The 15289-nt window shown below is 33.6% G+C and overlaps 1 protein-coding gene across 1 annotated transcript; it reads left to right on the top strand.

The window, feature by feature from the left end:
• Positions 1–806: 806 nt before the first annotated feature.
• tmprss13a (transmembrane serine protease 13a) lies at positions 807–14627 on the top strand. The gene is made up of 13 exons (XM_058745580.1): positions 807–973; positions 4893–5076; positions 7753–7848; positions 7935–8159; positions 8819–8945; positions 9412–9507; positions 9607–9650; positions 9859–10021; positions 10988–11157; positions 11336–11434; positions 12666–12808; positions 13603–13758; positions 13866–14627. The coding sequence occupies exons 1-13, from the start codon at positions 956–958 to the stop codon at positions 13878–13880; spliced, it is 1536 nt and encodes a 511-aa protein (XP_058601563.1). The 5' UTR covers positions 807–955; the 3' UTR covers positions 13881–14627.
• Positions 14628–15289: the final 662 nt, after the last annotated feature.

The raw sequence follows: 15289 nt of genomic DNA, 5'->3' as shown, positions 1-15289 counted from the left end.
CCAATTTCATTTCAGCAGCATTTAAATAATAATAACAATAACAATTGTATAAATAATAATAATAAGAAGAATGGTTTAAAATGAGAGGGTATGCAAAAATATAGTGACGTGAAATCTTATTCTGTATAAAATGTTAATGTTTTGTTTCCCTTTTTTTTTCTTTTTTTTTTTTTTTGGCTTGGTTTGTTCAACCATTTGTCCATTTTCCAGTTTAAAGCATTTTGCGAGTTGAAAGTGTTGCAAAAATTTGCATCCAATATATTTTGGATATTTTTATATCTAATGTAATCACATACAGTATTTTAGATGTACAGATATAATATCAGACAAATATCAGATATTACCATATAACCATATGGTTACATAACCATAGAATACATTTGAGTGTTAAAAAGTGTCCAAATATTTTTGGAGGCCACTGTATAAAATACACAACATGTTGCCCCAATAGCAATGCCTCAACCTTATACATATATATAATTTCAAACTTCTTTCAACTTTTCAACTTTTCAGACAGTTTTGAACTAGGCATTTGAAACCAACACAACCACAAGTATAAAAAAATACTAGTCACCATTGTTTTACAATATTCATAGGTCTGCCTATTGCACAACAGTGATTTTCTTTTAATAACTTTCCAACAAGGAATTTATTTTGATGCAAGACTATTTTCAGCTCGTTGTTTCCACGTGAGACAGAGGGAAGGTGAGGGTAGAGTGTCCAGGGCTCTAGTGTCATGAAACTGGTCGGGCAGGTAGATATGACACTGGCATTCCTGCAGTGAGACTAAAAGAGGGAGGATAAGAGGGCAGTCCTAACTAAGTCTTGAAAAGCAGGTCAGAGATAGAAAAGAGGGTCTCATTTTTCCTTTGGGATTGTAAAGACAGGCTGAAATCCCACCCACCCTAATACACAGACACTTTGGATCTAACCATAGTCCTCGTTCCTGTGTCTAATGGCAGACAATGACACGGTAAGACAGAATCACAGAGATTTGGCTGCAAAGTCAAAGCTTTCAGTTTTATTTGACTTATGTTTTTTTTTTTTTCAATGCATGTGACATGTTAAAGTTCTTTATTGTGTGGTCTATTTCAGTGGTCTGTTTATATAAATGCATTTGTATTATAAATGCACCTGTTCATATAAATGCATTTGAGTCTAGCTTGCATGTACTGTCGGGGTCTTGAACACTCAAGAGATACTTGAGCTGGTTTTGCTTTGTTAAAACAATGAAATAGAAATGACGAATTCAAATAAAAATATCAAGCAACTAAATAATGAAGTGTACTTAACCTCATGATTTTAGATAGTTAAAACGTTAATAAAGTAGCAACAGGTGTCACTAAAGGCTTTTAGTTTTGTAAAGTGGGACTTTTTTAACATGCATATATTTTTTTCACTTGTGGCATTAACTCATTTTTTATGCATTTTCCTCCTTCGTTTTTGGCCTATTTACTGATCAAAAAATATTTGAGTTATTAATGAACTGCATGTATTATCTAACATGCCATTTTAAATTGCCTTATAATAAGAAGGTATATATTTATATATTATATAACAGTAACACCTTACCATGAAGTTCTATTTGTTAACACTAGTTAACGATAATATTACTTAACATAAACTAACAATTAACAATACTTTTAAAGCATTTATTAATCTTACTTAATGTTAATCTGATTTTTTTTTTTTTTATTAACTTACACTAGCAAATGTGAATATATACTGCAAATGTGTTGCTCATAGTTGAACTTTATTGTAAAGTGTTACCTATATGATTAGATTTATGTAAAAATATGGTGAAAATCTACTGCTCAAATAAAATCTTACTATAAAATTTAAAGGTAATGCATTAAAAGATTACATTTAATTTATTATTTACTGCCACAGCTTGCTGCTAAATGATTTAAATAATTGCTAGTCTCTCCCTTTTAGATAAGGGTGAGAGTTGTGATAAACCAGTTCCTCCACATTGAAATGAAAACATTTTCATTCTCTGTTTCAGCTTCAAACACAACAAAGTGAGACCTAAACCACATCTCATTTGTCAAATGCAGGCACAAACCCTAAGTCTTATTGTTTGATGGTGTTTAACCTGATATTGGATCATTTCAGCTGTCTACAATAGATCACCTGCAGAGAAAGGACTTGTTTTAAAGCCCACTGAATTTTAAGAATGGATTTAAAGAAATCATCACTGAGATATTTGCTCAACGGTTTAAAATTAGGATCACTCACTATAAGTATTACATTAATTAATAATATACTCTCTAAAACTCTTTATTATGACTGATTCATATTTGACATCATCAAGTTGGCACTGCACCAAAAATGTGACTGGTCTGCTCCATTTTTGCTGACTGGTCAGGTTGAATAGGCTAAAAAAAGTATCAGGCAAGCAGACAGTAATCAAAAAACAGATTCCTGGTCAAGCTTTATACTGTATTGTGACACTTAAAGAGTGGTTTCTATGGTGTATGTAAACTACATGAATACAACATGAATTCAATACATATTTAAAGGCCAGAAGACACACCTACCAAATTCTGGCAAGGTGTGTTTCACCAGGTGCCAGGCGCACCATTGCAGTGACATGGCGAGTGTAAACAAACAGGTTTATTATTATTATTATTTGGTCAAGCAGTGCAATCACTTACACACCTACGCACTGCACTTAAGAGGGACATCTTCGGAAAGCGACAGAGAAAGAGGCCATTGAAATGGAAATTCAAGTGAGGTAGTTTGTGGCCTTCAAAGTACATCAGTCACAAGTAAACAACTCCATACTGTGCATATTTGAAAGCATCTGGTTCAACTGCATAGTTTCCGATGGTGTAGGCCTACTTCAAATACAGTTTATAACATGAATGGACAGTCAAGCCAGTCAAAATTAACCAAGTTTTTACTACAAATGAAATTTAAAAAAATCAAGGTTACTATTTAAACCACCATGGTAACCACACTGTAAAAAAAAAAAAAAAGTTGAGCCAACTTTAAATTTTAAGGCAACCAGCTTCAGCAGATTATTGAGTCAAACTTATTTTTGTGGGAGATTCTAACATTTTTGTTGTATAAACTCAATCTGCTGAAGCTGGTTGCCGTAAAATTTTAAGTTGGCTCACCTTTTTTTTTTACAGTGCACAAATCAACCATGGTTTCGCAACAGTATCCGTAGTTTAAGCATGTAGTAAGACTGTGGTTATACAAATGGTAGTAATCAAAAATAAAAATAAAAACTTTCTTAAGGGTAGGCTAAATAACCTGTGTAACGAGTCTTTAGGACTACACGAACACTGCCACGACAATATTACATAAATACTGAAGTGCAATGACGTAATTTTACTTTAGTCATTATCTGAGACAGAAGATAGCATCAGTTGCAAAACCCAAATCAGTGCTCGTTCACGCGAGTGACAATTGGTACATTTTTAGAGACACGCTGATGCATCGCAGACGCCTAAATGTATTTAGTAGGTTAAATATCTAGAACTGTTCTAGATCCAGTCCAGTTTTTGTTCATTTCATTTGTGGAAAGATCCGATTCTCGAGGTCAGCTCATTGACTTATTGATTCGCTAGCAACATTGAAAGGCTCGAGGGAATATATAGTATATAGTATAATACTGGACTTATACTTGCATAATTTTTGAAGTCATCATCAGAAATGCACATTTTGTGTTTTACAGAAGAAAGAAAGTTATTCGAGTTTGGAATGACATGACAATGAAAACAATTCATATATCATTTTACTGAACTATTCCTGTAAACATAAATACTTCCTGTAATGATATACATCCAGAAGAAGAGACACTGTAATCTTTTTTCCATTGTTGTGCTCACAAGGAAACAATCCATTTTATCCTAGTGACCAAACTGTTTATGTAGGTTACAGATCAGCATAGAGACATCAACACTTTGTCAAAGGCAATGTGCCAGCCTTTCCTCAAGACTAAGTCTTTCCCAGAAAACAGCGCCCTCCACAAAAAATAAAAATACTGGTTGCATCTGTTTGGGCTTATCTTGGATGAAAATGGATTGGACAGTCTTGACCGATACAGGCAAAAGGGCTGAAAATGAGCAAGACGAAATGAAGCAGGTTTCCAAGCTGCATGTCTAATACAAATGTCATTTTAGATGAAGTTTCAAGTATTGAATGGCAGCATAGAAGGATTTGATGATGGAACATGCAGTCAGTGCAAACACATGGCCTCAATAATCAGGTTTCAGTAATCACCCCAATTTAGTGACCAAATCATTCAATTATATGCTATAATTATTATTTTTTTTTTCAAAGTTCAACAAAAACAAAGATTATTGGAATATGTTTTACAAGAAAATACCTTTTCAGTCTTTATCCTTCTAATTTATTACAATGTGTTACTTTCTGCTTTGTAATTAACTGTGACATTTACTAGTGAAAATTGTTTGTACATCTTATTATTTTTCAGTGCACTTTCCGTTTACGATCCATAAATCCATTTGAGCCGTTTCACATGGTTATACATCATAATTTGGAAAGAAAAAAAAAATGTCAACTTCATTTCGTGCCGACTTTGATTTTTAAAGCATGTCTTTTTTTGAATAGATTTTTCAAATTATTATCAAGGTTACACTAAAACAAAACAAAACAAAAAGTAGACCAGAAATACAAGTATATTGACGTATTTGTTATGGCATTTGACTAGAATGTAGAACTCAAAGAATTCTGGTGTGGGAGGAAAGTCAAGGCATTTCAATTATTTAGGACAAGGTACACAAACAAATTGTAAGAGTATTGTGTGGCATCTTTCATGTTTTAAAATGATAATGCTTTACAATGAACATGTCAAACCACACCAACCTAATGGGAAAGTTTATAATCATTTATGAAAACTTTCACTTTTTCTTTTGTAGAAAGACCCTCCTCCTCCATACTACTCTGTGGCAGCGGACCCACGGACGCCTCCTATGTCCTACGAGGAGGTAATTCGTCAGGACAAATATGGGTTCACACAGAAATCTGTGCCGTACTATGTTCCAAAGGATCCAGCAAGAGTACAGGTAGACGCCGTCATCATCACCAGACAGCATGTTGTTGGTATGTACTGAATCTCTTTAGTCACTCCAGTTTGGTGCTACTGTGAAAAATAGCTTCCTATGTAATCTGCTCTTGCTAATTGAAGCTAATCTGCAAACTGTTTTTACAAATTGATCATAATCAAGTGAGGGCAATTGACCCTTCACCAGGAGTTTGAATGAAAGGCGATCTGACCAATCATAACGCCTAATCTGCATTTTGTACCCTTTTTAATAAACTCAATGAATACCATTTTGTGGCTTGTTAAGTGTCCTTCACCTAAGTTCAATTGGCACATGAACCGATTATCTCTTCCTCTTTACTAGTTACAGCATGAAATAAACATGAATGAACATCAGAAGGTATCTTGTTTAAACCGCGAAAAGATGTAACTACTAGGGCTGGGTAAAAAATATTGATTTCAGTCAATATTCACAGTTCAAGAGAAGCGGCAGCGTGAAGTGCACGTGAACTGATCTCTGATCGCTTTAATACTAGTTTCAGCACAAAATAAACATGAATAAACATCCAAAGGTATGTTAAAAGAAGGAGTACAACTTACCGAAATCCATATCCTGTCTCATGTAATCATGTGTTTCAACCACAGAAAGACACTAATATAACAACTTTTTAAAAATGTCACGTAACATCACATTTACCTTAGAAAAAAAACACCACCATAAGCTTATAAGTCAGCTAGAGAAATGCTTTTTTGCAAAATATTTTGCTAAATGTATGCACCAAATAACATAGCCTATTCATTATATTTTTTTACTGTTCTTAAGTGTTTATGTTTTTAAAAAGTTTATATTACAGCAACCGTTTAAATGTTTAAATGTTAACTAAATTTATATACAAACGCTTAAATTGCAGTCACACATTTTTATAATAATAAAATTACAGTTATATAATTATATTTCTATTCCAATCTTTTTTTCTTTTTTTAAATATAAACATTGGTCCCACTTTATATTAGCTGGCCTTAACTACTATGTGCTTGCATTAAAAAATAAGTACAATGTACTTATTGTGGTCATATTGTATTGCAAAACACTACTATTGTTATTGAGGTGGGTTACGGGTAAGGTTAGGGACAGGGTTGGTGGTATGGGTAGGTTTAAGGGTGGGTTAAGGTGTAAGGGATGGGTCAACAGTCTAAATATAAATGTAATTACAGAAATTAATTACAGATGTAATTACATATAGGTATTTCAAAAAATATATAAGTACAATGTAAAAACATGTATGTACTGTACACAATAAGTGCATTGTACCAAATGATTAATTGAAATGTAAGTACACAGTAGTTAAGACCACCTAATATAAAGTGGGACCAATGTTTATATTTAAAAAAAGAAAAAAAGATTGGAATAGAAATATAATTATATAACTGTAATTTTATTATTATAAAATGTGTGACTGCAATTTAAGCGTTTGTATATAAATTTAGTTAATTTTAATCTTCCATATTATGGTAATGTAGTACCAACTGGTTCTCATTTATATTTTACAGTATTAGTTGAGAGATTTTAGTTTTTCCTTCAGAAAATTTAGCATGTACTGTTCCATATATATATATATATATATACATACAAAATAATCAATATTGAATCAAATCAAATCGGAAATAAAATTTAAATCTTGAGAGTCAGAATCGAAACGTGAAATCTGAGATAAAACCCAGCCCTAGGAACTACACACAATTTTTCAAGTTCAAGCCCACCAACGTTAATCTACTCTCTTGTCTGGTTTGTTTGGCGAACAACATGGCAGATTCGGTGTTATGATTGGTCAGATCGCCTGTCAACTCTTGGCGAAGGGTCAGCTGCTGGAAAATAAGCATGTTCAAGAAAAAATCTTACAAATTGTGTTTACAAAGCATGTACTTTTTAAAAATAAATTTTGGAAATGTACTGTTTATATTCTTCTTCTTATACTATATACAGACACACACACACACACACACACACACACAATGTCAAGTGGTGAAGCCATATAAAAATAAAAGTTGTACCTTCTGACAACCTGATCTAAAATGAGCAGATGTCAGTAAATCTCTAATTATCTTTTTTATATCAAACATTAATTATATTTTAAAACTTCATCAGAGACTTTTTTAAGAAACAAAATGAAAGATTATGCCAAAGTATTACCTACATTATATTCTCCAGGCAGTTACACCACCTGCACATTTTTATTTCAAACCCCACAAAAAAGACGGTTACACTTTATTTTGATAGTCCACTTTAGACTATTTCTACTAACTATGAGTAACTTTGCAACTGCATGTTAACTAATTCTCATTAATTTGCAACTACATGTCTACTAACTCTCAGAGTAGACTGTTAGGTTAGGTTTAGGGTTAGTAGAATAAGTTGACATATATGAAAAGTTTCTCATATAAGTATGGTGTATGTTGTGGACCCATCGAAATAAAGTGTTAGAAGATATTAAGCAGACAGCCTACTAATACTCTAATGACTGCTAGTTGACATGTAGTTGCAAAGTTACTTACTGTTAGTAGAATTTCTAAAGTGGACTATCGAAATAAAGTGTTACCTTTGTCTTTATAAACTGCGATAAGAAGAGTCATTTGATGCATGAACAGTCCTTGACTCGACTACAGTTACAGTGCTACATACTTTCAATCGTAAATGTGAGCGGTTAGTTGAGTATGAATTGTTCTTGTTTCTTTAGTTCCTACTAAAAGTGGACGGAGTGCCAAGTGTTGGGGTGGATGGGTAGGTGTGCTGCTGGTCTTGGCTCTCATTGGACTGGCCATCTGGCTTGGAGGTAAGGGAGGGGATGTATCTGTAATGACAGGACACACCATTAATGCTTACCTTGTATCTAAACCCCGTTCTTACTTATGTGGATAGTGCGTTATGGATCCAAGTCATATTCTGGACATTATGAGAATGACTGCAGGGGACAAGATTGCAAAGAACAGGAACATGACAGCGATTGCAGAGGAAAAGACTGCAAGGAACAAGAACACCACAAGACGCAAGATGACATGAGTGTACCTGACACCTGCTCCAACTCCTCCAAGCAGTGTGATGGCATCCAAAGCTGCCAACAGGCCGCCGATGAGACGAACTGCGGTGAGAACACTTTCTACAACAAAGAGGCTGACAATCAGATTTAATTGATTCTTTCAGGACACAACACAGAGAGATTAGTGGTTGAGTGTTTCAGATAGTGCTTTGGCTTTAAAGTGAATCTACAAGGATGACATGTCTAGATAAGGAAACTAGATTTCAAGATTAGCGAGATACCGTACTGCTCTGAGAAAAGCATTTACTGTACACAGCAAGGCCTCTATTTACTGTATTATGACACACGTTGTTGAAAGCTGCATTGCTGGTTACACTGCAAAAAAACTAAAAATCTTTAAAACAACATGATTTACTTTCGGATATTTAGAAACAATATTGTGAGAGATAATAAGACCCAGAAAACATATCTTGAATTAAGTTAAAAAACTAATTAAACTAATTCAAGACTGTTGTTATTGTTAACAAATGTGTTTACTAAAAAAACTGCAAACTATTTTCTGTAATTGAAATAAATTATGAAAAATGTAAACTTAAAGACAAAATTGCTTTGGCAAATTACTGAAATAAATGACTTGAAGTGCTAAAATTACTGAAACTGATATTTTAAAAAAATAGATATATATATTGTTGCAGTAAACATGACAAAAATACTAATCAAGGAAATGTAATTGCATTGTTTTAACGTTCTTCTTCAATATTCTCAGTGAGATTTGGTGAAGGTGGAGTGCTGCAGGTCAGAACTGCTCAGGATGGTCGATTCCTTCCAGTGTGTTATCAGGGATTGGATCAGAGTTATGCTGACCAGATCTGTAAACAGCTGGGCTTTAGAAGGTAAACATATAATTAAAAATAAAAACAACAACTAACAAGAATATTTCACCCAAAAATGAAGATTCAGTTATCATTACATCATTATCTTTTGAAGAATAGTCCATATGATGGTGGTGGTTGAGAAGGGACCCCCCACATGATTGTAAAGTGCTTTGGGTGTACAGCAATACACAATAAAGCGCTATATAAATGCATCATTCATTCATTCATTCATTCATTCATGATTTGTACATTCAGTTTTTTTTTTGTTTTTGTTTTTTTGTTTTGTTCCATGGTAGAAAATAAAGATCATACAGGTTTGGAATATGAGCGAAAATGTTGAGAGATTTATCATTTCTGGGTGTACTATCACCTTAATGCGTTAATGGATCTGAACTCAGTGGTCCAGAAATGACTAAATATGAATCTTGGCCCAACAACAACAAATATTTTAATATAACCGATGCCTTGGGTTTCTGTGCCTTAGGTCTTATGCATCAAATCCAGTGGATAGCAAGACGTCTGTAGCCCTTACTGTAGGACCAAGATCAGCCAAACTAATACAGGGTCTGGTCAATGTCAGGTAAGACTAGATTTTATCTGAGCAGATGTTTTGTTTTGTCAAGATAACAGTCCCCTCAAAAGTACATAATGTTTTTTTTTGTGATTTTTGTTTGTTCAGTTTGGGCTGTCAGGATGAGAAATCAGTCTCACTTGAATGCACAGGTAGGAATAAATCTATTTTTATTAAACCACCAGTCATATTTAGTCTCAATTTATGTCTAATTACTGTGATGCATAACTAAATGATACATCAGCGTAAACCTTTGTTAACTGTATTTGTTAATGAGACACTGCGTGGATGAGTAAATTAATGATTCTTCCCATGCTGAACTATGGAATTAAGAGGTTTTTCTTTTTTTCTTTTTTTCAGACTGTGGCAAGCAGCAAAGTGCCTCCAGAATCATAGGCGGCAGCGCCTCTCATATTGGCCAGTGGCCTTGGCAGGTTAGCCTGCATTACAGTGGAAGCCATGTTTGTGGTGGATCACTCGTCTCTCCAGACTTTGTTGTGTCAGCTGCACATTGCTTCCAAGGGTTGGTATTCACTCATTCAGCTCTAAATCAAATTAACCAATTGCTTCACAAAATGATTCACTGCTTCAAAATGCAGAAAACACCAAAGGTGAAAATGGTGTATTGTGTGTGTGTGTGTGTGTGTGTGTGTTTGGGAAACTGTCAATTAGAAACAATTAATTATAATTCTCCTTTTGTGTAATATATGCGAAAAAGTATTAAAATTAAATTCATTAAAATGAACCTACACTATAAAACGTATCCAAAATCAGTTAAAACCATCAGACACTCATATCTCATGACCAATTTGTATGTATTTTAAGAGGTGGCTAATTTGTACGAATTCATATGACCTCACTTGTACGATTTTGTACGTTTTATGTGAGGGGTAGGGTTAGGGGCGGAGTTAGGGGTGGTCGTTTGTACGAATTCCAACAAATTTGCCACTTCGTAAAATTTTCACAGAACATACGAATTTGTATGAGCCAGGGTTTAAGGTTGCATTCATGGGTTCAGATCAATGGCATCTAACACAGAACCATCATTACTTTGAATATTTTCAAAAACCAAGGTTTGAAACAGTATGACATAACGAAGCCTCGTTTGCTGAAGTCACATGAGTTCATTGGAGTTCATTACAAGCTCCAAATCTCTGATTCAAAACAAAAGATTTGCAAATGATTCAAAGCTTCATGAAGCAGTCTTTAAAAAGCACCCTTCACTACATTCAACACAAATTTGCAGGCATGTTTATTTCTTTGAAGGACATTTAAAGCAATGAATTTAACCAGTATATTCATATCCCTTGGAAATGAGCACACTGAGGTTGCTAATGTAATGTTCTAGAAGTCTAGCAACAGGAACTAACATGTTCATTAGCCAAAGTTCATTATTTATAGCTGCTTTGATTTCCAGAATGTATTTACCAAACCCCCACCCCATTATAACATTTATTGAAATAACCATTAATTTTTTTCTTGATTACAGCTCAATGAAGAATTCTGCAAATTGGCGTGTCTATGCTGGGACTATTTCCCAGAGTGCCCTTCAGATCCCCTACCTTGTGAAGAATATTATAGTGAATGAGAACTACAACAGCAACAACAATGATTATGATGTTGCCTTACTGAAACTCAGCAGTCCTGTTACTTTCTCCAGTGAGTTGGGTTTACTTGATTAAATAGTTCACCCTAAAATAAAAATGTTCACTCTGCTTTTTTTCTACAGTGAAATCATTTAGCGACCATAAAAGTCCCACAAATATAGTATGTATGGTATATGACTCATACTCTATATTCCAAATATTCTACAGTAACATTTCTCTTCTCATTCCAGGCACTGTGCAGCCAGTTTGCTTTCCTACATTTGACCAAACCTTTTCTGATGGATCAGAGTGCTGGACATCTGGCTTTGGGACAACACAAGAGGGAGCAGGTACAGACAGATAAAAAAAGAGAATGAATAAAAATGGAAGATGAAGAGAAATAGGACAAAGAGTAACACCATGTATGATTATAATTTACCTAAGCAGGACAGTGTTATACAGAAGGTAAACATGTAGTGATTCACAAAAAGCCAAAATAAAATAAAATGTATTTTTTCCAGAAATATTAAGATATCTCTTGCATGTGATATTTATATTCTGACAATTATTACACAAACAGTATAATGTTTTAAAAATATGTGACCCTGGACCACAAAACCAGTCTTAAGTCGCACGGGTATATTTGTAGCAATAGCCAAAAATACATTGTATGGGTCAAAATTATCCATTTTTATTTTATGCCAAAAATCATTAGGATATTAAGGAAAGATCATGTTCCATGAAGATATTTTGTAAATTTCTTACCGTAAATATATCAGAACTTAATTTCTGATTAGTAATATGCATTGCTAAGAACTTCATTTGGACAACTTTAAAGGCGATTTTCTCAATATTTAGATTTTTTTGCACCCTCAGATTCCAAATTTTCAGTTGTATCTCAGCCAAATATTGTCCGATCCTAACAAACCATACATCAATGGAAAGCTTATTTATTCATGTATAAATCTCAATTTCAAAAAAATTGACATTTAAGACTGGTTTTGTGGTCCAGGGTCACATATATGTAATAACATAATAATATAATAATTATTTAAATTGTAAAATACTGTATGTATACATTATAATAGTATTGCGTTGCCTTTAAATAATTCTGATATCATAATGTAATATATATATATATATATATATATATATATATATTTCATTATACAATCATTATTGAGAATAATGAAAATTACCAATAAATTATAAAGTAAAGCATCTGAACACATTACGGTCAATTAGAAATTGGGTGGTAAATCATAACTGTCATAAAAATAATGTCACTATAATAATAATAATAAAAAAAAATCTTAATCTTCCTAACAAATTACTTTATTTTCTTTATACAAAACATACAATTTATATAATTGTATAAGAAATATTCTTAAAATATTATTATAAAATAATAATACATTGAACTATTAAAACCTTTTATTTTATTTTTTTATTCATACTGTACGGTTTGAAAATGCTGATTTGATCTTAGAAATCCGGCGATCTTACAGCTGTCAATGTCTATTGTCTTCTTTGAAGCTTTTAGCTGACCTTCAACTGTGAGCGTTTCCTTTGTTCTCACAGACCGTGCCTCTACAAGCCTCATGGAAGTGACAGTGAATATCATCAACACGCGTCTGTGTAACAGCAGTCAGGTGTACCGTGGGGCCATCAGCAAGAATATGATATGCGCCGGTGATATGAACGGGGGCCGGGACTCCTGTCAGGTGGGTCCACCTCAGATACTAGAGCACAAGTGTCCTCAGGCAAATACATTATTCACTGGCCAGGTCTCGCCCAGTGCTTCTTTTTCTCATGACATTGATTTATTCTGGTTTGGGCAAATGCTTTATACTGTTGTTCACAGTGCTACAACTGTTTATTTTTTATTCAACCAAGTATGTAGTGCATGATGAAATTTGCTTTAAGAACTACTTTCTATAAAAAAAAATTTTAATGGGTCAATGATGTTACACCCAATTTGTCTGCCTTATTAATTATTCAAAAGAAAAAAAAAAACTTGAAAAGATATGTAATCTTTTATTATTATTATTATTTTTTGTAAAAAAAATATTTTGTCATATGTGCAACATAGGTGCAACTAACATAAAAACCCATAAAACAGGAAAATATATCAACAGGAGGATCAACGTCAGTAAGCCTCTTAAAATATCATTTAATTTGACCATATTATGACCAGGCAAGGTTAGTTTAGATCGCAAAATGTCATGTGGTGCAACTCCACTCTGACATAAGGATATTTATGAAATAATCGGTTATAACTGTTTTTTTTTTTAAATTATATCAAATAATTTATATCAAATACTTTACATTAAAAACTTTTTAGAAATAAAATTGTATACATTTTTTTAACAATATAAACTGAAAATGAGTACTTTTCTAAGAACTATTTATTTATTTTATACTTTACTATTTACTGTTTTTAATAATTGTCATACATGCGTGTTCACAATGATTCATGTTCCATTTGCTTTCTCTCTGTCCTTGTCATTGGTCTCAGGGGGACAGTGGAGGTCCGCTGGTGTGCAAGGGGGATAATAACCGCTGGTATCTGGCTGGAATTACGAGTTGGGGAGCTGGATGTGGACAAAGACAAAGACCAGGAGTATATAGCAAAGTGACCAGCCTTCTGCCCTGGATCTACCGCAAGATGCAGGTAAGCTGGACAACATGGTCCAACATGAGGCCACGTTTTGTTAATTCATAAAATTGTTATTTTACAAACATACTTTCTCTTAACCTGTCTATATCTTGTTATCTTAGCAAGAGAAGCCCTAACGTCTCTCTTCTGTATAATGTGTCCATTCCTGAGGACAACAGTGGACACAGGGGAAAAGATGAAAGACAGAGCAATGCACCTTGACATGGGACAATGTTGCAATATATGTAGCCACAACTGGACAAAGAAAAACAGACTTTATTAATCCCACATTCTCAAGTAAGAAAACAATAAAACAACTCAACCTGGGAAAGCAGAGCTGCAGGCAATGAGGACCCTGTGATCCCCTTCTGTCACTGTGCTTTCCTCATTCATTCTTTTTACTGTAAGTTCAGGGCACAGCTGCTGAATCTGAGCCTTTGTTGCCTCTTTGTATTGGTATCCTTGGTACTTGGTATCTTTGCACTGATTCTACAAAATAATATTGGGAGTATTCTGAAAATATGTATTTAATAACCAAAGGGGTGTTAATTTTGTTTGAAAATCAGTGTCTATGAACTACGATAAAATGTGGTTGTATTGTTTTAGCCTATATGAAGAGTCCGTCCTTTTCTATCTCTAATTCATACTGTTTCTTTATAAATCATGCCAAAATGGATACAGTTTGAGCTTTATTCTCCGACTGCAACACATTAATATAAGGGAGAATGGGGCTAGCTATGAAAAGTACTGTATCTCATTGGGTCGTAACCACTATGGCACATTCCGATTTCCAGTGCAACACTTCAGCTGAAAGAGTGTGAGGTAAGATATGTAAACACTCAATATTTGGCAACTATTTTACAATAAAAATGTTACACAACCAAGACCTTATGCAAACTACACTATTGTTTTGTCAAATTTTGCCATTTTGAATTAAAATATATAATTTAAGTGATTAATGTAATGTAACTGAACGTGACAAGAAAACAAAAATAACAGCCATTTTCAACGTATTAAGCACAAGTGAATATGTGCATATTCTGAATGGATTTAATGGACTCTTGAAACAATCAATACTTTTATTTATTTATGTATTGCCAAGGCTTTCAGTTATGCACCTATGCAGTAACTGACTTTCAAAAATAAATCCACATTGAGAAATATTCACTGGAGTAAAAAGTGTATCAACTAGTACCTGTGATTGTTTTTGAGGCCACCCCAATCCTGGCGAAAATATTATTGCAGAATCAGTTTTGTCCTAGATGTTTCTCCTAAAACAACTTAAAAAAAAAAAAATTATAAAAAAAAAAAGACAACTGACAACTGTTGGAGCGTCCTATAATATGATAAAGCCATTAAATGAATGTTGCTGGCATACTTAAGATAATTTGGTGTTGGGAGAATGTTCAAATTGAAATCCCAAAATGAACTTTTGATTGATTGTCTTATTCATCCAAATTTAAGCACATATTTGAGAACACAAATTTGAGATATTTTTAAGATCTCCTCTGAATGTGAGGTCACGCTGGGGTTTTTTCTCAGGAGA

Source organism: Onychostoma macrolepis, chromosome 15 (assembly GCF_012432095.1).
Source record: "Onychostoma macrolepis isolate SWU-2019 chromosome 15, ASM1243209v1, whole genome shotgun sequence".
Classification (NCBI taxonomy): domain Eukaryota; kingdom Metazoa; phylum Chordata; class Actinopteri; order Cypriniformes; family Cyprinidae; genus Onychostoma; species Onychostoma macrolepis.
Note: the sequence above shows the minus strand (reverse complement) of the source record. Positions and strands in the feature narration are given on the sequence as shown.